This window comes from Vipera berus (genome assembly GCF_964194415.1).
Source record: "Vipera berus genome assembly, chromosome: 6".
NCBI classification, from domain to species: Eukaryota; Metazoa; Chordata; class Lepidosauria; order Squamata; family Viperidae; genus Vipera; species Vipera berus.
In genome coordinates this window covers 57,428,534-57,453,193 of record NC_138208.1, presented here as the reverse complement: position 1 = coordinate 57,453,193, position 24,660 = coordinate 57,428,534, and the positions used below count along the sequence as shown (strand labels likewise).

Sequence of the window (24,660 nt, the reverse complement as noted above, 5' to 3'; positions counted from 1 at the left end):
CACGCTGAGTACGGCCTGTCAGCCAGCTACAAATCCATCTGTTGTTTAAACATAGCTGCAGGCTTTTTTTAATTGCTGCTAAGATTTTACCACTTTCCCATTTTCACTTATTTGCAGTCCAATATATTTATGAAATCAGTTAATGTACCCGTACCTGTTTCACTGGTGCAATAATTGCATGAGACTGGGGTTTAAGCGGCTGTTGGTTTTTCAGTTTTTGTGCTTGCTCTTGTTCTTTTGCTAACTTCTGCTTTTCTTCAAGTGTAAGTGACCCCTTCAAAAGAACACATTTGTTAATGGATAGCCTGAACCAACTGCAGCTAACTAGCTTTACAAAATCAACAAGACTAACAAAGCAGTTAGAAACATTTGTTCAAATGCAAATACCTGCTCATTTTTCAGACCCCATCTGATCTACCTGATGTTTGCATCTCAGCCAAATCTCATTTTTCTATATATAGGAAACACACTCAGCCTTTTTTCCTCATCTGTCTTTTTAAAAATAAAATAGCAGTTTACTTTTATTGCCTAACAGATATTATTGTAATTTATTAGAATTGTGAACAATTCTCTGTAATATAAAAAGCACTGTTTTCAAGTTTTGAAAGTTCAGTTGCACTAGGATACCAGCTATAGAAATTTTTCTATCTAACTTCCACAGGACAGCCAAAATGTGAGCCTTTCCATTCTTGTTTAAGATTAAAAGAGCCAGGGATCTCATTGACAAAGGACACTGTCTATCCCTTTGCCAAAGGAATCCTATTATCAAGTCAGCTGATAGCCAAGTACATTGACACAGAAAAAGATTTGCCCTCTACTAGAAATGGACATTGTCTGATTTTTAAAAATTTGGGAGATTGGTGCTGTGTCTTGCTCTTTAGTGGGACTAAGAGAAGTAGAAGAAATATAACAAGATAAAGAAGTCATTGGTCTCATTTGAGATGGTGATGAGCCTGTATAGAGACGGGAGGTTGAATAACTGTTTCTGTGGTGCAGCTGGAACAACCTGAAGCTGAACATGCTTAAAACTGTAGAGATGAGAGTAGATTTTAGGAGAAGCCCTTCTATTTTACTACCTCTTACTATATTTTGATAGCGCAGTATCAGCAGCAGAATCCTTCAGGTTTTGGGGTTCTATAATCTGCTAGGATTTGAAATGGACATGCAACCATCATTAAAAAGGAACAACAAAGAATGTTCTTCCTGCATCAACTCAGGAATTTCAGACTATCCCAGGAGCTGTTGATACAGTTTTACTGAGGAATTATTGAGCCTGTCATTTGTACTTCTCTTAGCTGTCTGGTTTGGTACAGCAAGTAAACAGGACAGGTACAGACTCCAACGGATAGTTAGGATTGCAGAAAGAACAACGGCAACCAGCCTGGCTTCCATAGAAGATGTGTATAATGCATGGGTCAGAAGAAGGGCTGAGAAAATATCTAGACTCCTCACATCCTGGACATACACTGTTTCAATTGTTCCCGTCAGGACGCTCTTATAGGCCACTGTGTCAAAAAAAACTTAGTCACAGGGACAGTTTTTCCCCTCTTTGCCATCACTCTGTTGAACACTTAATTTTCACAATGCTGTATTATGTCTAAGTATATTTACCCATGTTGTATGGCTGTAGTATTACTATTATCTTTCTTATCTTCTTTACTACCCCCTCTTATTGGTATTATGATGATGACTAGTATACTCTCTTGCTTTGAATCTACACTTAGAGCTTCTGCACCAGAGACAAATTCCTTGTGTGTGTAATCACACTTGGCCAAGTATTGTTTTGTATTCTTTTGTTGAGAGTGCCAAACGGGATGGTTGACCCAGGCCACACAACAACATTCCCCTCACACCTCACAAGACAAGGTATTCCAAAAAAAATGGGAGCCACCACAAGAAAGGAGTGTGTACTGGACCATATCCCCTTGAATTCCGTCACCCATCAACCCCTTTCTCTCCCCGATTACACACAGATTGGCCCTCCCTAAAGTACCCTGGAACTAAGACAAGTACAGAGCCCTGGTGGCTCAGTAGTTATAATGCAGTATTGCAGGCTAACTCTGCTCACAATCTGGAATACGAGACTGATGAGTCAAGGCTGACTCAGCCTTCCATCCTTCTGAGGTCGATAAAATGAGAATCTAAATGACTGGAGGTAATATGCTGATATTGCAAACCACTCAGAGTGCTACAAAGCACTACAGAATGTTATTTAAGTGCAAGAGCTATTGCTATTGCTTTATAGATAAAAACCAGCACTGTGAACCATATTTGAAAACCTACTGGTAAGTGCAATAATTGGGGAACTGTTAGTGTATTACAATAGTATTCTCATTTGCTAATATCCTAGCTGGCATAGTTGCAGTTTTTAACTTGTACCAGTTCCAGGTTGTTTTCAAAGGCGGACACATGTAGGGCATTTTACAGTAGTCTAACAGCAGATTAATAAAGGCTTTGGTTTCTGTTGCCAGATTTTTATAATTCAGGTAGATCCACAAGTCAAAAATAAACAGTCCAGGTCATACATGGGTACAGAGAAGATATCAACAGTTCAAGAGTTATCCAATACAAAGTCGTCTTACCAGTCCAAAAGTCAAAAACACAGTTCTTCGGCTTTAGCAAACAGTAGCAAAACCACAATCAACAATAATCAGCAAGCAATGTAACAGAGTAACTAACACACACAGAGAGAGAAGCTATGTCTCTAGCTCCCTCTTATGGCCGTTGAAAGAACACAGCGTTGGCCAATCATTACACATTTAAAGGGATACAATACATTACAATCATGGCTTATATATTGCCAACCCAACCAGTTAGTCTATAATCATATGACTAACATCCACAATTGATGTCTCCTATGAAAAGCAAGTGGTTGATGATAGATCTTTTAAAATCAAAAGCCTGCCATTTAGTTACCATGTTTAAAAAAGGGGGTGGGAGTTGGGCTAAGGCAAGTTCCATTGCTCCCAAATATCTGTTAAATTGTAAATTATATTATTCACAGCAATCTCTGCCATTTGTGTAACAATTTAAACTTAAGTTTAAACTATTTAACCTTAAGTTTAAATATTAGAATAAATTTATTTGCCTCATCCAGATTACTTGAGATGCAATGGATCTGTCTACAATTTTAGGGAAATCTCCAGTTTTGTCATCTGTATGTGAAATCATCTAAATGGAGGTTCATTAAGTGAAGGTTTCATTGCAATTGTTTTCAGTAGATTAAAAAAGATTAAACATCAGATATATCTCTTCTATGAATATTCTTTACAAAATTGGACTGCTTGGTCTTCCTGGCCTTATCTTTTATCTCATTAAATATATATATAAAAAACATATCTCATTATATCTTATATCTAGTTAGTTTACATTAAAACTATAAAAACAACACCAAAAATGAAGAATTCTATCTCACCAACCCATCATATTGAAATCTACTCTGGATTGCAGACTCCATATACATGTGCATACACACATATGTATGTATGCATGTATGTATGTATACACACATACACCATTGCTCATTATTAAAGCTTACCTTTCTTTGATTTGTCATTAATCCGTTCTCTTTACAATCAGGTCCACTAGTTAACATTCCTACATTGCTTAACATTTTGTCCACCTGTTTGAATTAAAACAAGATAAAAAATATTTAAAACAGTATTATATTCAACTAATAAACACAGCACCAGCTGGTTGCCATTGTGTCAATCACTCACTCTCAGCCCAAGCGACATCACAGGGTTGTTGTGGGGAAAACAGGAGGAAGAAGGAATAATATATACGTTTGCCACCTTTTGTTACATACATACATACATACATACATACATACATACATACATATATACATACATACATACATACATCTTACTTGATTGCCTGAACTGGGAACTTTTGATTCTTCAAGTGGCCTCATTTGATTAGTTATATCCAAAGATCTGTAAAAAGGTAATTATAGTAAGTTATAGTTTCAACCTCAAAATCCCAGTAAGAGTAACAGAAATGCATTCCAAATGTTATCAATACAAATTAAAAATAATTTGCTTTGAATTTCTTTTTCAACATAATTACAGTTAGTAATTATATTATTATTTACAGATTACATCAACTTCTATATCACAAATTTACAGGTTAAATCAAAGCAGCATAAATTCACAGGTTAAACTAATAAAATAGAATCAACACAAAAGCAACACAGGGTTACTATATAATAGACCACATATGGCTGGGGGGAAAAATCAATATTCAACCCCTTCTTGGCTCTTGTCTGCCACAACAAATTAAAAATTCACCATAGTTGATATAGTTTTTCTTTTCTATTTTGCATGCATGCTGAAACTATTAAAATTCTCTTCCATCTCTTACTACCATCAGTAAGATAACTATGCAGGTGTATGGATGGATGTGTGTGTGTGTCTCTGTTATTTTTATCTTTTCTCTGCCTGCAGAACAATTTTGGGGGCACTGCAGAATGCCTCCTTTGCTCCCAATACCACGTCTGTACTCAAAACAATCTCTTAAAAATAATAAAAATAATATTTTCACTATTGCTATTAAGTTACTTGCATTAGTAAACTATAAAATGTTACCCCATTTAAAAATATGAAATGCGTATAACAGAGCATAGATTCTTCCAATTTCTCCTGTTTCTCTCATTTAACTATATACCAGAATTGAATATAAATCGAAAACACATACCTATAATATATTCAAATTTTATGAGACAAGCCCAAGATATCTGAATTTTAATTTAAACACATCATTGGTTCAATTCACACATTATATTAACCCATGGCTTGTTTTAACAATGAACTGAAGGCATAACTCATACATAACACTAATCCATACCAATTCATGAACTCAAATTAAATGAATATTGTGGTTTAACATGTACTAGTCCAACCATTATTTGAGTGTGGTTTGGTGTAGAATACTAAATTCCTATCCAAGATGATGGAAGATAAAGTTCACAGTCTGCTTATATGGAAAATCTTTTCCAAACTGTTCAACTGTGAAGATGAATGGCAGTTAGCTAACTTTATAGGGCTGTGAAGAAATTAAGAAAAGTACCACAAACTTCCTTGCAGTAGAATATTAATAACCAGTTAACTTATTAGTATATACCAGTGATGGTGAATCTTTTAGAGACCAAGTGCCCAAACTGCAACCCGAAAACCATTTATTTATTGCAAAGTGCCAACACAGTTTATCCTGAATATTTAGGTTTTAGTCTAGAAAAACAACTGATACATTAACATCTTTTGTCTTAAAAGAAAAACACAATAACAAAGCTTTCAATGATGCAACTTTTTATTGAACGGTAAAAGTTTGCATTTGGCATGCTTTTGAACAATTAATGTGATTTTTGCTGTTGTATGCATGCTGATAATTTGTCTAACCTTGGCTCATACTTTGTAAGTTTGAGAGCAACACATGAAGTACTCAGGTCATCTGTCAACGCTGCGGAACCATGACATCATCTGTTAGTCTGTTTCTGGTGTTAGATTTGATATAATTCAAAGCTGAAAACAGCTGCTCACAAGCATAAGATGATCCAAACAAAGTAAGGAAAGCAATCCCAAGTGCTTTCACTGACTTAAAATTATTATTTGGCAGAGAATTCCAAACTTTAAGGATTTCATTTTCAGAACTAACTGTGCTGTCCTTTGTCACCCTTGTTTTTGCAGGATTGCTTTCAGTAAGAGCGAGGCATGCTTTGGCTCCATTTTCAACAGGAAGAGGCTTGGGAAATGGCTTTTTCCTGGCGAAAACAAGCCTCTGAGCCCTGACGCTGGCAGAGTGAGGCAGCAGAGGCCAGAGCAGATCCTTCCCTGTCTCCCCTAGCTTCCCCAAATCCTCCCTTCATTAACCTCCTTTCCAACTCTGTTCTCCACCACTGTGTGCAGGGCAAAAAAAGAAGCTTGTGGGATTACCGGTTAAAAAAAAAGTTCAACCAGACCTTCCAACTTTGCAAGATCATTTTTTTTGGTGAGAACTTGGAAGGTCAGATTGATTTTTTTTTAGTTCCACAAACTTCTTTTGTTGCCCTGCACACAGAGAAGGGAGCTGGAAAGGTTAGTGAAGGAATGTGGTTGCCCTGGGGTGGGGGTTAGGATTTGGCATTGTGGATGCCTTGGGGTGTGGTAGGCATTAGGGTCTGGCATTGTGGATTGTTTGTGCTTTGGTGGGGCAATTCAAAACAAAGGGATTCCCTGTGTGACTGCATGGAAAGGAGGGCTCCGTTTCTCAAGCTCCCCATTCCAGACATACAGAGCTTGCAGTATCTGCAAGATCTCCATTGGGATAAAGTCTTTTAGCTCCTATAGAGAGCTTCCAAACACAGCCAGTCCTGGCATTTGGAAGCACTCCATAGGTACGGAAACATGTTTTTATTCCAAAGAGATCTGGCAGAAGGCTCCGTTTCTCAAGCACCCGATTTTTTAAATCCCAATGGAGATCTGGCAGAAGGATCTGTTTCTTAAGCGCCCCATTTCAGGCATACAGAGCTTGCCTTGGCAGAGATCTGGCAGAAACTACAAGCTCTGTATGCCTGGAATGGGGTGCTTGAGAAACAGAACCGTTTGCCAGATCTCCTTTGGGATAAAAAAATGTTTCGGCACCTATGGAGTGCTTCCAAACGCAGGGATTGGCTGCATTTGGAAGCGCTCTATAGGAGCTAAAAGACTTTATCCCAACGAAGATCTGGCAGAGACTGCAAGCTCTTTGGCTAAGTTTTCACAGGAAAAAGCAATGTCTCAAGCCCCTTCCTAGCGAAAACAAGGCTCCAGAGCGAGCTCACCTTGCTCTTCTTAAGAGCAATCCTGTGAAACCAAGCCTCCAGAACGAGCACGCTCCCTCTGGAGGCTTGTTTTGGCTAGGAAAGGGCTTGACAAATGGCTTTTTCCTGTGAAAACTTAGCCAAAGAGCGAGGTGCATGTGCCCACAGAGAGGGCCTGAGTGCCCCCTCTGGCACGCGTGCCATAGGTTCGCCACCACCGGTATATACTACTAATACAATTTATCTAGTTTTTTAGATAGAAAAACTCAAGAAAACCAGAAAATTCCCTAACGAAGCAAAGAGATAATATTAATGAATTCATTCGCATACTTACTTTTGTTGTTCCTGCATAACATGGATTTGTTCAAGTTTGGTCTTGTGTTCAGCTTCCAATTTACCTAACATCTCTTTTATGACTGAAATAAAGGAATTAAACTAGAAGAGAAATATATTTAACATGAAGAAATATGAAAAACACCAATCTTCTAATATAGAATATGCACCAAGAGAAATCTAACAAATTGAAATGGGCATCACAAAATCATTACGCAAGGAACACAGTGTGACATTCAGCTTAATTAGAAGACATGCTGAATTCAATGACTTTATTTATATACTTACTGCAAAGTATATGTAATATAAGAATACGTGCCTTGTGGGCTTTGTTCAAGTATTTTTCATTAAATGTATAAGGACTGTAGTGATATTAAAGGTGTGTTGACTAGTGAAATAAATGAATCTGTATATTTTTATACATAGATGCTGCTATGTTGTTGGCTGAGAACCTGAATATGGTGAAAAAAGGAGTATGGGTATGAAAATTAATGTAGCATAGAATGCTTCTTAAAGACAGGGAAATGGATAAAAGAGAAATATTAGGATATGCAAATGCTGGTAGAAAAAAATACTGCAAGGAATGAATGTTTATAAAAGAAGTTACCATTTCTGCATATAAGCCTGTACTTCTGTCCACTTTGTTATATGGAACTGAAGCTGGAAGAAAGAATGAGGATCAAATTGCAAAGCAAAAGAGGAAGGAAGCAAAGTAATGGGTGGATGGAATTGATAAGAATCTCAAAAAGAACTGAAAATTTTCAAGAAAAAAGTAACATATTGAGGAATGGATGTCATAAAAACAAGAATGGTTTGCAAGGACAGAACAGTATAGAGTCATCACAAATGTTGGTTTAAACTAGTGTTCGACTTCTTTTTTTCTACCATCATCTCCTTCTAATTTCTTTTCTTTACTATTTCTTCTTTTTCTGCACTTTGAAAAACATTGCTTATCCTGAAAGGGAATAGGGTGATGGATACACAGGCATATATGTGTACACTGCAGGTCTAAAAATAGTACCATCTTAAAATAATACAAATTAACAGGTTGCCTTGTGAAATTGTCACCAAAAGACACTTAAATTGTTTTCTGTACTTAACATGATCTATGCATGTAAATGTTTTTACATTTAATTCCCAAATAATTCAAACACATTTGTATACAAAGTTTTTCTTTCTCAGTCTATGTGTATGTGTGGGTCTCAAACACCTTTTAACATTCCCTTAGATAGTTGCCTCGTCCAAAAGCCTTCAGGCCAATAAATTTAATGCAATTACTCAATAATGGCATAAAAAAGACGTTCAGTACACTTGACTCTGAAACTTTAATAGTGATTTAAATATTAGGACATGGAAATGAAGTCTGCAGAAACTGATAAGCGTTCCATAAAAAAAGGATTTAAGTGAGGACAGGGATGGAGGCAAGGGCTTGTTGTTTTGTGATTAACAGTTCTAGTCTCTTGATCACAACAGATGATTTTTATCAGTGATCACAACTTTGGAGGATATAAAGAAATATTTCACAGCCTTATTCCCATGCTTAATGTTCTTTATAAGCTTTCTTTTACATATTTTGAAAATGTTGGAAGTCTAATCAGGTAACAACACTTTCTGTAATATTGTTGCCAATTGACCCAAAGAGAAATAAAGAAATAAAATGAATGTTTTATTAATCCTCACACTATTTTTCTGAAATTGTCCAATTTCTTTGCTAGCAATAAACTTTTCATTCAAATTATCAATCCCCTTCCAGTTTGTAGCCTTCTCTTCTATAAACACAATTGTATTTATACTCCCTTAGTGAGGTCAAAATATATCCATGGGCATTTGCAGGGGGAGGGAAGAAATGAATGCCAGTCCAAGATGGAGCCACTACAATTTAAGACTTGCATCAGACATCACCTTGCAAGTACATAATGGCAACACTGATGTCATGGTGTGTTGTCTCTTTGGCATAACTGTACTTCATTGTAGTGACTATACGTATTACCTACGCAGAAAGTTATTTTTATAATTTCCACCACCACCATCTCAAAAAACCAAAACAACTCAACCAGTGCAAGCTAAGTGTGATCTTTTCTTTAACGAAGGCTCCAAATTAGAAAGTCTGCTCCTGCACCAAAAGAAATCATGGGATTATATGAAAAGCAATTCAGTTCCCCTGACTTTTGCACAATTGCACTCAAAATAGCTTTAATGCAACATAGTGAAATGTAAAACGAACATCTCATCTGTCACCCAAGTTTGGATTCTTTATGAATTAACTCCAATGTTACATTTTTATAGTGAAAATATGATTAATCAACCTACCTGATTTAGATTAAGATTGTTCTCAATGCTAAGAGGAATCAGATGTGGGAGCACCTTTCCTGCAAGTTGTTCTTTTGTAATACCCAGCTTTTTGTGACTAAATGTACATTTGTAAATACCTGTTATGAAACATTAATGGTTTAGCTATTTATTTTGTTATAATAAATTGCAGTCATTATATTTTACTCTGAGCACAAGACTAGTTTCAATTAAATAATGGAAACTTCCATTGCAATATATATTGCAAACATTCCGATAACCCCCCCAGGATCAAAGGAATAGAAGCCAATACATAATATAAAAACCTTTTTTTTAAAAAAAAATTGAGTGCATATCTATTATTTATGTGCAGCTGCTTATGGAATCAAACAATATGTAGTGAATATGACAAGAACACATTTCCAAATTAATCACATTATTTTATAAGTTGTTAGTAAGGCCCCAAAAGGTGATGACTCACTGGCTACAATTACCTAGGTAAAGATGAATATTCTGACACTTTTTACTTCTCAGGTTGTGTCCTATTTACTTTCAGCAACCATGATCTCCTCATGACAGCTATCTGTTCATTTGAGAATGAAGATAATTTATATATAAAGCAAGGGAAATCTATTTTAAAAAATCTCTAAACATGTTCTGCTAGCCATTTCAGTTGCAGGATTATTAAGAAACAGAAGCTACATGTAGTTATTGAAGTCAAAACAAGATCTGGAAGACCAAGAAAAATCTCTGCTAGAGCTGCTCCCAAGCTGGTAAGATCTAGAAAATGGAACACATATATCACTGTTAAAAAACAACTAAAATGTTCAGCTAATACTAGAGTAGCTGACTAGAGTTACTGCTTACATAACAAAGATCTATGTGTTTAAACAGATTTGCTAAAATTGGGACTTCCCATTTGGTGCTGGCATTCAGTAATTTAGCAGGAGCTTTGAATTGTTTTAGTTTGCTGAAAATTTGCCAATCTCAGAAATTACATTACAGCCCAACTTGCTCATTCTTCTGGGCAAGAGACTAGCCTGTTAAACTATCACTAAACTGAGTTCTGAAGTATTTGGCCATATCTCTGAGTCAGAAAATAGAGAAGTTTCATAGAGAGGAATAGCAAACACTACAATCATGTGGGGTTTTTATAATTAGTGAAGAAAATAAAGCTGATAACAGAGAGATGTTTTAGTAAAAAAAAACTGGTCAGAAATATACTTCTAAATCAATCATAAAGAACTTACAGAAAAGTAAGACAAAGTAAGACTTTGACATGTACTTCCCACTCCCAGACTGGAATGTTATTGAAAATCTGCAAGGAAATAATCCATTGTATATAAGAAGCCTTTCCTGAACCAGTAGACGTTTTCAAGAAAGAGTGGAAAATCTTCCAGAAGGAAGAAATAGAAAGCTATCTAGAGGGAATTTTGGAAGCTTTTCTGCCTGCCGAATGAGATATTACAAAATACTAACTGAAAGAGCAAAAAATGGTGGCAAAAAAACCAGAAGGACCTTTTCATTAAAAGATATAAACTTTTCTAGCTGAATTCATCAGATGACTTTATGCATTGATTTAAATTGTGGTAAACCAGAAAGGGTTTTTTTTTGGGGGGGGGATAGATTGGTTATGCTGATGTAGGTTAAAAGTGAGACAGATGCCAGATACCAGGTAACTTTGAATTGGCAAACAATTGCACATAAACATTATAATTGTGTTCACATTTGCAGAAAGATTTCATGCTTAACTTTGTGTTAGCTTCTGTTCATTTAGGGATTCACTGAAACTTAAATTTGAACAGGGCTGTCTAAACTGTTGCATGCAATTATAAATGTATAGATATGTTTGTATTTCTTTTAGTTTGAGGGAATAGGGAAACAAGATGTTGAAGTTGATTATTTTTTTGACTAGAGTTAATAGTATGTTCCTGGTAGCTAATATATGTTGATACAATTTGAACTTAAAAGAAAATATTGGGAAAATAAACAAATTATCCACCTCTGAGCCATATTATAAACATACGTTTTTGAATCAGTACACCAAAATACCGCAGAGGAATCACTGTAGACAACGCAAAAAATAAAAAGTTGTATTACCTAAGATTCCCATAAGGACTGCAGGTTCTTTGGAAGGAATTTGTTGCAAAAAAGGCAGAATATCATCAAGAACAAACCACTTGTCCAAGTATTCCAAAATTTTTCCCAGGCAGACTAAGGAATTTACACGCACCTAATAAATATATAAACAAAGCCTCTGAATTTTTATGAATAAAGGTGATTTAAAATGAAATTTCATAAACAAGCTATTTAATAACTTAAAACCTATGTGTACATGAGATGTACATTCCTATATCTCCTTTCCAGACTTAAACAGTGTGTGTTTATGTACAGAGAAGCAGTGAAAACTTATTTTTACAAGGGAAGTTCAAAAACAATATAATTTTAACAAATTGTTGCATGAAAAATATAGTAAAAATTCTGCAGTTTTTTAAAAAATGAGGCTATTGCCAAAAGTCCAACATCCCACCTATTATACAATATGAAGTAAGTAAATTCATTTATTAGTTAAATTTATCTTATTGTGGGGCTACTCTAGGAGGTTACAAAAATAAAAAGGAAGAAATGAAGTGTAAACAAACTAGAAGTAAATATAATAGAACAATAAAATAAATAATGGGAAAAATGAGAATACATCAATATAACAAAAAATGAGTGGAAAGCAGAGAGCAAGGGTGAGAGGTGGAATCTGCCATCAAACCAGCAGCCATCATCATCATCATCAATGCTTATTTATAAAATACATACGCTACACAGACCCTTAATGGCTCTAGATGACTTACAAAAATACAAATCTGTGCTAAATCTAGATTTAAATCCAAAGTGAAATGGATCATAACAATCAATTTTATTTAAAAACTGCTGCAGCTGTAAAACTGCGGTTTTGTTAATCAGGTTGCCTAAATATACCATCAGATATCAGCTGATAGTTGTTAAAATTAGTCCAAATATACTTTATTTAATCAGGGATCTCATCTCTCCCTTTTTTAAAGTGGGGTGCCTGATGGGCAAAGTATTAATAATTTGGATGATAACTGATAGGATAGTTTTTGGAAATGTTTAGAAGCCAAGTCAGGGAGGGATTCAATATGCAAGTAATGGGGTGAATAAATATAAAAACAATATCCACTTTCCTCAAGAGACTAATTATGAAACCGATTCAGACAAATGTTATCAGCAGACAGATCCAGCTTAAAGTGGCATTAGAAGTTACATGAATTTAAGTAATTTTCTGTTTTTTTAAGAAAGAAAATAGCATAAGAAAGCTTAGACGGGTCCTCATGCAGCCAAAAGTACTAAATATCAAGTCACCCAACAATTTTATTTAATTCCCTTGGCTGATTTTCTGCAAATATAACCCATTAACGTGAATGGGACTGTCAGTGAATCAACAGTGGGTCAGAGGAGGAGCCACTGCGGGGCAGAGCTGACAATTGAGTTGATTTAAATCAAATCCACCCTGCTAAAAAGCCATTGCACTAAGCATGTGGGAAATGTCCAAGTCTCAACTAACCCACTTAAACATGTCCAACTAGTACACTCTTTCAGCCGTCTCTTGCGGCTCCCAGTCCTCTGCCATGTGCAGTTCAAAAAAAAAAAAGTGGGACTAAAAAAGTTCAACCAATCAATTCAAATATGCAGGGTAAGTGCATATCTTGCCTTGGCTCTTCAGTCAAACCCTGTTCTGCGCATGCGCGCATGTATGCGCATGTGCACACATTTTTTTGCGGCTCCCAGTTTTTCCTTTTGTGAGGGAACCGGTTCCGAGTGGCTCTTTCACTCTTTCAGGTTGCTGACCCCTGAACTAGTACAACGATATCCACCCACCTCTGGAATAGATTAATCTAATTCCAACACCAGGAGGAAGAAATATGCTGTAGTAGTCCATCCTCATTATTAATATATCTTACCTATCCACTGAATTAGAATTACTATGTTAGTAATCAGAAAGTAAAATACAATCTATATCAGCTACTTAAAGCTTTTAAGTAGTATTTTAGCATCTGATGAATGAAATAGAAAAATGAAAGAAACAAATGGAAATTTAATAATATAATAATCAAGTAAAGTATAAGGCTAGATTAAAGATAAATGTGAAAGTTTAATTTATGATCAAGCCCTAATCTCTTCTCAGAAAGGCATACGAGTTTACAGTTCAAATTTCAATATGTGAACATTCAATGGAAAATGAAAACTTCCGGAATACAATGATATGCTTATGTGAAGGGTCCCTATGCTATTAGAAATCCTATACAATTGAGACTGCTTTGTATGGAGAGTCTAAGACATGTAATTCTTTTTCTTTTTTAGAGACAGATTTTGGAAGCAGGGGGCATAATGATGAAAGGGTGAGAGTAATTAGTAAGCTATTTCACTCTTCAAATATTACCTATATATAATCAAAATAGTTTTTGCTAAAAATACAAAAAAAACCTTCACACATGACAGAAATCAAGTAATATTGTTCAAACTAAAACAGCAAAATACAATTATAAAGAGCTCTGAATTAAAACTTACAGCAAGAGATGAAGTTTGTAAACATGCATTTTTTATTCTTGGTATCAATGAATTTTTCATTGATGGATAATCTATAAGGTTGGCAAATGTGGGAATTATATTTAAACAAAGTTCCTGCAAATAAAAATACCACAATCATCATATAAAAATTACGTAAGGTTAGAATTAACTTTCAAAAACAAGTAATTTTCAAGTCATTTGATTTTAATTTCTGTTTACAGTAAATGATTAATATTTTAAGACAAAATTTTTATTTAGGTCATAGATAGGATGAAGGATGGAGTGTGGGAAGCACACATATGTAAAACATTTTGAGGTTGGATCACTCTCACCTTACTCAAATCACCACCTTACACTGGAACAAGAAGTTCTATCCATTCATGAAGTAAGTTGATACTGAAATGGACCATTCTAATTGTAAATGTTCAGAATGGCCTGCTTTTAGACCAGATCGCTTCCAGTAAAGTTTGAACAATATGCCCAACTTTGGAATGCTTTTGTGAAACTAGAACAGGGAGCATTTGAAAGTAAGAATGATACATTTAGAATCAGAACTTTTCAACCTCAAAACATTTTACACACTTCAAGAGAAAAGAATATTTGTTCATCCTTCCTTTTGACTTGAAAAACAATCAGTCAATGTTATAAGAAAAAGTGTTATTCCAAAATTAAAGAAATGCAAAAATTAAAAATTTATCCTCATATTGCTTTTTAAATATTTTTACTGCTTTGTGAAACCTTAATCTAAAGACTGATAGAAACAAATACAAGAAATAAAGATAGGATAAGAGAATCTTTCAAAGATCCCAAATACATTTCAGATATAAAAAAGTTGAACAAAAGATATGGCTGTCAGACCTGTATTTGAATTGACGGTGCTTCTAGGGCTCTATAAACCATTGGCAGGACACTGTTCTTTATTTCATCTGGAGGTGTTTTGGTTAGCAGTAGATCCATTTTTTGAAGAAATATCAAGAGAATCTGTTTATGAAATGTAAATTTAAAAAAATTACTTTAGCTTATTTTGTTAATCAGATTGATATTTCAGAATAGCTTTTGGTACCAATCTGCATTCAAATGTCAATGTAAATATAGCGAATACATTCACTTACCATATTGCTAGCCTGTAAGCGTGGAAAACAAGAACACCAATTTTAAAATCAAAATTAACAGTACATACTGTTGGAATGTATAGCATAATGGAGTTAGTATATCCACAAAATGCAATATACTAGATTTAGAAACTAAATCTCTCACCTGGCAGAAATCTATTCCAGGGAATTCCATCTAGGATTCTGAAATAAACTTTGGCTGTAACTTTACACACTGAATATAATTTTATAAAGATACAACAGTTCTATCTTTTCTTTTCAGCATGTCAGTGTAAACAGACTTTAAGACACATATTTTTGTCAATATTTAATGGGAAATACAAAATGTTTATCAAAAGGAAACAAAAGTAATGTTTAAGATACAAATGTACCTGGATTGGTTCCTGTTGTCTAAATACAGGGCTGAGGTCAGGTAGAATTAGTTTAATGTATTCTTCTTTGGTACATTCCTCCGCAATGAGCAGAACATTAGGCAGAACAAAAGGTACCATGTCTGGATTTACAAATTCAGATGTTAAGCAAGGCAAAATTCTTTGCACTATAACACGCTGAAAGAAAATAGATACTTTATTTTTCAAAGATATAAGATTTATATAATTAATCTTAAATATTATAAATAAAAATACAGCATTTTCAAAAATAACTTTATATTTGGTGCATCCTATAACTCTCTTTTAAAACATATGAAATCAGAAATATTTATCAGTTCTAAAGTAATTACAGAGAATGCACATTTCATCTACAATATACAGTATTGCTGAAGCATTTATTAATATATTTTGAAGTTACTAACCTTAGGTAATTTTGGTAAAACTTTTGGCAGGCCTTTGAAAAACTGTGATTTTTGAAGATTATCTCTTTGGAATAAAGAATCAAAGTACTGTAATGTCATGGCCCCAACATCATTGAAGAATGGTATCTAAAAAAAGATAAGTTATTTAGATGATAAATGTTACATATTTGGCTTATCAAAAGTACAATAGCATTTAATTCTAATTAAGGTTAATAGGTTATTTTATGAATTGTCTTGACTGTCTGGGAGTTGGGCAGTATACAATTTAATAATAAATAGATGAAATAAAAACAAAATTAAAAAATAAAGGTAAAAATCATTTTTCCTGTTATAGTTTCATAAGTATCACCTATTTTCTAGACAACTACATGATAGTCTCTAAACAGATACAGGTAATCCACAGATACAGGTAATCCACGAGTTAATAAACATTATGTGATGAGCGCCCCCTAGTGCTTACGAGCAACTCCCAAAATTACGAGTATTGCAGCACCACAGCAGTCATTCGTCCTTAAGAGTGACCGCAGTGGCTCTGCAACACTCAGCCGGGTTATTCCCTCCCTCCCTGCCCCCACTGCGGGTCTCCCTAGGCACCAGGCCTTCAGTACTCACCCTGCAAAGATGGAAAATCTTCGCTTTCTTGGGTGCTCCAGGCCTTTGGTGTGTTTGCAGAGAATGGAGGCCTAAAATAATGTAAGATGACGCGAGATCAGTGGAGCGAGATCTCTCACTACTTATCTTGCGTGATCTCATGGTACTTTAGGCCTCTCTTCTCTGCAACGAGATTCACTCTACGAGTTTTCAAGTTACGAGTGGAATGGGCAAGTTCAATTACACTCGTAACTTTGCGGACTACCTGTATTCTGCCCGAAAATAATACCAGGGAATTACTGAGCACTGGCTCTGCTAATAAGAGAAATTTAATCTCTTATATTCCAAATTCCCATAAACCAGGGTATTTTTACAAAACATTTTAAAACTCTATGTTCATTTTTTGTTATAACAATTGAAGACTGCCTTATGTTCTGCCATTATTTCTATTTACTCACTTTAGTCATTTGGTCTGCATCTGGTCTGACTGCAGGAGTGACATTTAACAACAGTTTCACGTGTTCACGGACATCTTCTGGGATGTTCTGAAGATTACTGGAATTCAACCGACTAAGCTGTACAGAACACGTCATACATCATTAACAACAAAAAATCCTGCCTGTAATGTGTTTATTATATAAAAATCTTTATGGTTTAGAATTTCATCATGTACAATATACATTTTCATGCTCACACATCAAGCCTAGTATTTGAAACCAGCCATTATAAATCAATACATGTAGTCCTTGAGATACAACCATAATGGACCCTGCTCATTAAAGTTGCATGTCACAGTGACCATTAAGCAAGCCAGCCTCACTTAATGATCCCACTCCTTTGTCTCCCTGATGCAGCTGTTAAACAAACCTAAAGGTTGTTAAATGGAGCTCATGGTGCCTCAGAGGTGGGGAAGGTTCTGGGAGGCTTATGCAGGCTCAGGGTCAGTTACTCTAGGCCTCCCAAGGCTACCCACACCCCGAGGCACCCCATGTTCTGCTTCTCACCCCATGGGGTCCTCACAGTTCTTCAGCATCCTTCCCACCCAGCAACCAGGGGAGATCAAGCCAGCTAAAACTTGCAAGCCTCCAGTTGCTTTCCCATCCAGCAAGCAAGAGATTAGGCTGGACAGAGTTTGCAATCTCCAACATGCAAGGGGAGATCAGTTCATCCAGAGATTGTAAACTTCAATTGAACAATGGGAGATCCCACCCAAGGACATGCAGGACTCTGCTTGCTCCAGGGCCCAGCAGCACTCAACTTGACTTTTTGGTTTTTGCATCTTCAGAAAGAGACACCTGGCCCAATACAGAATCAGTTTGTCACAGCCCCAGGCTTGTGGCAAATTCATACTATTTTGAAACAGGTTCTTTTCTCACAATACTGTAGACTTTTGTTTTAAGGAAGGTTCACTTTTTAAGGAGACTCTATTTGTGGAATTTATGAAGCCTCCTTAAAAAGGGAACTCCCTATAGATTTGCTAGAATAAGGTTAAGTCTGTAAGAAAGCTGATCCTGTATTGGGCTGGGTGTCTATCTCAGAAGCTGCAAAAAACCCCTTAAAGATAAGTTGAGTGTTGCTGGGCTGTGAAGCAGGCTGAGTCCTGAAAGTCCTTGGGTGGGAAGGAAGATGGCTGATCTCCCCTTGCTGGCTGGATGAGAAGGCAACTGGTGGATTGCAAGTTCCAGCTGATTTGCATCCACTATAACCAGCATGATTTCCCTTGGGTGGATGAGTGGCTGCAGGGATCCAGCAGGGAGGGATGGGTGGGTGGATGAACAGTGCACCATCCCTTCAGTCAGCCATAAGGGCAAATGACTGCAGGGTGCTGCAGCCATTGTAACTTTGAAACCAGGTTAAAAGTAACTTTTGGGGAGTCTGTTGTAACTTCAAAAGGTTGCTGAGCTACTGGTCTTGAGAACGTGCATTTGAAAAAACATATTAATAGATGAAAATGTACCTGATCCAGCTGTCTGCTGAAGCTTTTATATATATCTTGCTTGCTGACCTCAAAAATTGGCTTTCCATTATTAAATACAGCATATATAATTGCCCCTAGAGAATACATGTCACTAGCTGTTTCACAGCTTACTGAAAGGATGTATTCTGGTGCCAAATACTGAGGATTTGGAAGACACAAAGATGGTAAATTTGGGTCCCATTCTTTAGAAGAGAATTTTGGCTGCAATAAGAAGTGTAGTGAAGTCATATATTTTGAAATGATAAAATTTAAAACAAATTTACTCTAGCCAAGTAATATTAATATTCAAAAGTTCTACCTTAACTATTTAGACCTAAATTTTTAACAGACGTGCCCATTTCAATTGAAATTTAATTTTTTGACACACATTTTTAATATTAAGTGAAAAAAGCAAAACGTATCTTCATAAGAACATATAACATATATAAATATACCATCCTACTTCATTTTAGGATTGCTAGATACCTAATGGATGTGGGAGAATAAACTTCAACTCAACCATGGCAAGACTAAGCTGCTGTGGATTTTAAGTCCCCCTTACTCTGGGGATTTTCCATCTTTAATTCTGTATGAGAGCGTATTTGGGAATCCTCTTGGACTCTGAGGTCCTGCTTAGGGAACAGATGGTACCCATGGCCGGTGGGGCTTTTGCATAGGTTTGTCTTGTACATCAATTGTGGCCATTTCTGTGTTGGGAGACCTTGTTTATAGTAAGTAAGTAAGTAAGTAAGTAAGTAAGTACGTAAGTAAGTAAGAAATAAATAAATAAATAGCTAGCCTATCCTCGATAACCTCCTCAAAAATCATAAAATCTTAATTTGTACTAAAAAGTACAAATCAGAAATCTTATACAAAATTTTCACCTATGACAATGTCAAGGTGTTTATCTGACAAAGTGAAGGAACTATCATGCATTGACTCATTGTAAACTTTTAATTCAGCTAAATATTAGACTTTTAGTATTTTCAGCTGGGCTTCATTTAAGAAAAATAGCAAATTAAACAATTTACTACCTCTTGCTCAGATGGATTTATAGATTGAATGCAGAAGTCAAATCCCATAATTTTCCATGCACCACTTTTATTCAAAATTATGTTTTCAGGAGTAAGGTTGCCATGAACCATTTTCACACTGCTGTGTAGAAATGACAAGCCTTCTGAAACCTGTTGGGAAGGACAATTTATATTCTTGTGATAATGTCTTTTTCCCCAGTTTTCTGAAACTTACTTACAATGGTTATGTTTGTTTTTGCTATCTCAATACACATAATGTAACCAAGTCATACTTACTCATCCAATCAACTGTAATTAGTTCTTTAAACCCTTCTTATTCATGAAAAAGTTTTGCACAATTTACACAAGAACAATTATTTTAGAACACAGAGTATAATACAAATGATCAAACTATCTGAATAAGATATTCTCTTGAGGACTTCCCAAAAATCTTTTAAGTAGTGAAAGCAGCTGAGGACTTTGAAGTTTTAATTATCTAAAATGTGTGCATTCCCTTGCAGATTATTTTACAACATGGAAGGAATTGGTATATAAATTTATTATAATTTTTATTGTAAACAGTACTTTTATTGTTTTCTTTCTGTAGAAAGAAAATAATGTGGACCAAATGCCTCATTTACATATGAATACATTAAGGTATTCATATATCTACTCATTTACACACACACACACACACACAGAGAGAGAGAGAGAGAGAGAGAGAGAGAGAGAGAGAGAGAGAGAGAGAGAGATACAATTTTGACTGGATTACAATTATGATATATTGGGGTACTATATAGATGTAAGTTATAAGTCAACATATACCTGAAGTAAGCCATATTTCGTTTCCACATCATACAAGTTATATTCTTTAATGTCAGATTGTAAGGGTGAAGGAAGATTCTCCCAATTACCCAGTATATTAGCCAAACTTGCACTAACTGGTTCTGTACAAAATGCTAGACAATCTCTAAAAGAAAACAAGGATAATTTTACTAAACACTTCAAATGTTAAATTTAAAAAAAGAGATAGGTATACTAATGCAGGGAGTTTATAGGTTGTTTAGCACACTGGCATCTGGAAAATGCACAAGACATTATGATAAGCAAATGTATTTCAATTTGGATTCTTAACAGCAAGTAACAAAACTCTGACTACATAAATCAACATTATTTTGCAAGAATCAACACCAGTTAAAATCCTTTAAAGCTTCTCAGAATCACTGGGGAAAAAAACAAAATGAAATGAAATTTCTGAATATTTTAAATAGGTCCCTTTGATTTTTCCTTATAAGACTCTCTTCCAGTCATAGAATGCAAACTGAATTAAGTGCATATATTTCATCACCCATTATACCCAGGGTATAAAATATTTGAAAAGTATTTAGAATATGGATATATTCTATATACCTTGCTTTATTTAGAAATCTATGTAAGTATGTGAAAAAGAATCCAGTTTTTTACAATTCAGTATTCTATACTGCACTGTCAATTTTCAAAATTCATCACAATCCAATTATCAGACTGTTTTGACTTTAGCTTTTACACTGAATCTATTATTACTTTAGCATCAGAAATCTTTACCGGGATTCTTCTAGTGGATGCTGCACAGTTAGCAGCCGAGGATGTCGAAGTCTTGTCAACTGCTGAACTCCACGTTTTAAGCAATCAATAATTTGATCCTTCTCAAATTTCTGATATTTATCCATAAGTTTTTTATCAAATACAAAGACTGCCACTTCCTAAACATAATATATATAAATGTAATTAATGAGCCATTTATATTTTTATGTGTATTTTACTAAAGACAACTACATTTAATACTTTACTTTAAAATAATTCTTCTTCAAACCTTTTAGTTGAAAACAAATCATTTCAGCACTGTAAGAAAATTGCCATCTTTTATAGGTAGCCTTTGACTTACAACCACAATTGGGACTGGAACATCTGTTGCCAAGCGAGCCAGTTGTTAAGTGAGTCCCTCCCAATTTTATAATCTCTTTTGCTACAGTTAAGCAAAACTCTGCAGTTTTTTAAGTGAATCATGCAGTTGTTAAGTGAATCACATAGTTGTTAAGCAGATCTGGCATCCTCCATTGACTTTGCTTTTTGGAAGTTGGTTAGGAAGGTCACAAATGGTAATAATGTGATCCTAGGATGCTGCAATCATTGTAAATATAAGTTGTCAACTGCCCAAATTTTGATCATGTGACCATGGGGCTTCTGTGACAGTCGTAAGTACAAGGACCAGTCATAAGTCACAATAGTCAGCACTGTTGTAACTTTGAATGGTCATTAAATGAATGGTTGTAAATTGAGGACAACCTGTATAAAAAAAGGTAAAGGTTCCCCCGCACATGCGTGCTAGTCGTTTCCGACTCTAGGGGTCGGTGCTCATCTCCGTTTCAAAGCCGAAGAGCCAGCGCTTGTCCGAGGACGTCTCCGTGGTCATGTGGCCGGCATGACTAGACGCCAAAGGCGCACGGAACGCTGTTACCTTCCCACCGTAGTGGTCCCTATTTTTCTACTTGCATTTTTACGTGCTTTCGAACTGCTAGGTTGGCAGAAGCTGGGACGCGTAACAGGTGCTCACTTTGCTACGCGGCACTCGGGATTCGACCCGCCAAACTGCCGACCTTCTGATCGACAAGCTCAGCGTCCTAACCCACTGAATACAAACCACAATTAAACTAGTACATCTATTCAGAATTTTCAACCTATGTCTTAAATTAAAAAAAAGCTTCATGTTCAGGCACTTGATTCTGCATATTTTCTTTATACTGTATGTGACAGAAAGATTTTATTAAAAGTACAGTTTTTAAAACTCTTTATTACACAGTGGTGATGAAAAGTTCACTGGAATATTAAATACAGTAAGTGCAATTTTCCTGATAACTGGCATTCAGCTAAATCTAATGGAATAACAGAATAATAAGAGTTGGAAGAGTCCTTGAAGGTCTTCTAGTTCAACCCCCTGCTCAAGCAGAAGATCCTATACAATTCCACACAAATGGCTGTCCTTAAAGCATTTGAGTCTGTTTCTGTGATCACATTCATTCTACAGTAAAATCTTGGGAAAAGGCACATTTTTTTTTTAAATTATCCTTTTTATTAGTTTATAATATAAAATACAAAAGCAAATAGGAAAATAGGAGTGGGGAAAGGGTTCATTTTAAATCCTTTATACATTCTTGACAACTTATCTGATGTTAAAGATACATCATCTCATAAAATTTTTCTTTTAAATTGTAATTTAATGTAAATTTGAAACCTTTCGTCCACATATTCTCCCATTGTTCAAGCTTTACATTATATCCAATGTTCCTTGCCCATTGAATCATACAATTGTGATCTTTAATAATAAGGGCAGTTTATAGAGATAGTCCTTGACTTATAACCATGGTCATTTCAGTGACCATTCAAAGTTACAATGACACTGGGAAAAGCAGCTTATGATTGTTTTTTACACAACCATTGCAGCATCCATGTGGTCATGTAATCAAAATTTGGATGTTAGACAACTGGCATGTATTTATGATGGATACAGTGTCCCAGAGTCATGGGATCACCTTTTGCAACCTTCTAACAAGCAAAGTCTATGAGGAAGCTGATTCATTTAACAACTGTGGCCAGAAAGGTTGTAAAACGGGGGAAAACTCACTTAACTATCTTACTTAGCAATGGAAATTTTGAATTCAATTGTGGCTGAAATTGAGAACTACCTGTAATTCCATAACTTTACAATTATTTTATATCCTAGATATAGTATATTTTCATATCAACAGACAGGAAAACTACAGCAGTTATAGGAGATATAGGAATATAGCCAGGAGATATAGGAATATAGCCAGCCGTACCAACAGGCTGAAGAACAGCTTTTATCCGTGGGCTGTTAGGCTTTTGAATGGGATGTAATCTTATGCAGAGTTGACTTGGGAGGCCGGTGTGTGGTGTAGTTGGTTCACATAGTGTGGTGGGATGGAGGGTTTGTTGTCACTGTGTGTTGGGGGGAGAGAGCACAGGGGGAGGCTCAGCTAATCTCAATGTACACATGTTGTACTTTGACAATAAAGGTTTATTATTATTTATTAAGCTCAGAAGAAACAATGAGCAAGTACTGCTTAATGAGAAGGCAGTCCTTTAATTATGACCACAATTACCATTGTAAGTCATTGCAGTTTTAAGTTGAGTTGGATCTGATTTTATGACAATTTGATTGTTACGTTAATCACTAATTACAATGATTAAGTGAATCTCGCAGTTGTTAACTGAATCCAACATCCCCAATGGCTATTTTTTGCCAGAAATTAGCCAAGAAACATTAAAACCATGATCACATGATTGCAAGATGTGCAACCAATAATATTCAGTTGCCAAGTGCCTGAATTGCAATCACGTATCTGGGAGAGTGGTGCAATGACAAAGTGCAAGTACAGGTTATAAGGCACTTTTTCCAAGGCTTTCATCACTTTGAACTGTCATTAAACAAACTGTTGTAACTCAAGGACTACCTGTAGGAAAACCAAACTGGAGGAATAAAGTCTAACAATCAGGGAGAGAAAGAAATGTAATTGAATAAAGCAAAACTCATGTTATGAAATACCCCACAGCAGTTATCATAATATACAAAGACCAAAAGACAAACTTCTTCTGCTCTTGCGGCACAAAGATCGTTGGGCCACAGAAGCAAACAATGGCACCAACATCAATGGCCGTAACAAAACAATATTCTACTTAGCACATCAAATATAACGCCCATGAATTTCATGGAGGTGGTACAGTATTAAAGGGACAGTAAATAGTAGGGAGGAGGGCAGAAAGTATGTACAAGAGCTTTCCAATAGGACTGGGAAGAGTTCAGTACATAAATACATATATGTGAAAAGGTAGCATGTTTCAATACATTTTTCTGGTAATATTTAATATACTTTTATCCCAGAAATATTTATTGACTTTAGATTTCTTCACTTTAAAGGTAAAGGTTCCCCCGCACATGCGTGCTAGTCGTTTCCGACTCTAGGGGCCGGTGCTCATCTCCGTTTCAAAGCCGAAGAGCCGCTTGTCCGAGGACGTCTCCATGGTCATGTGGCCAGCATGACTAGACGCCAAAGGCGCACAGAACGCTGTTACCTTCCCACCGTAGTGGTCCCTATTTTTCTACTTGCATTTTTACGTGCTTTCGAACTGCTAGGTGGGCAGAAGCTGGGATGAGTAAC

The 24,660-nt window shown here is 35.7% G+C and overlaps 1 protein-coding gene across 4 annotated transcripts in view; it reads right to left on the bottom strand.

The window, feature by feature from the left end:
- The window catches only part of SCYL2 (SCY1 like pseudokinase 2), a 40,405-nt gene that overhangs the window by 8,731 nt on the left and 7,014 nt on the right, over window positions 1–24,660 (bottom strand). For 2 of the 4 annotated variants that reach the window (XM_081330202.1, XM_081330203.1), the window contains 15 exons: window positions 21,029–21,186; window positions 20,270–20,414; window positions 19,466–19,615; window positions 18,432–18,653; window positions 16,933–17,049; window positions 15,884–16,009; window positions 15,462–15,638; window positions 14,837–14,959; window positions 13,979–14,092; window positions 11,501–11,633; window positions 9,422–9,540; window positions 7,113–7,213; window positions 3,872–3,938; window positions 3,539–3,622; window positions 155–274 (listed from right to left, as the gene is read on the bottom strand). In XM_081330202.1, the coding sequence (XP_081186328.1) occupies window positions 155–274; window positions 3,539–3,622; window positions 3,872–3,938; window positions 7,113–7,213; window positions 9,422–9,540; window positions 11,501–11,633; window positions 13,979–14,092; window positions 14,837–14,959; window positions 15,462–15,638; window positions 15,884–16,009; window positions 16,933–17,049; window positions 18,432–18,653; window positions 19,466–19,615; window positions 20,270–20,414; window positions 21,029–21,186 (1,956 nt within the window). The remainder of the gene's footprint in view (window positions 1–154; window positions 275–3,538; window positions 3,623–3,871; window positions 3,939–7,112; window positions 7,214–9,421; window positions 9,541–11,500; window positions 11,634–13,978; window positions 14,093–14,836; window positions 14,960–15,461; window positions 15,639–15,883; window positions 16,010–16,932; window positions 17,050–18,431; window positions 18,654–19,465; window positions 19,616–20,269; window positions 20,415–21,028; window positions 21,187–24,660) is intronic. The other 2 variants (XM_081330204.1, XM_081330205.1) reach the window with 2 other exon arrangements.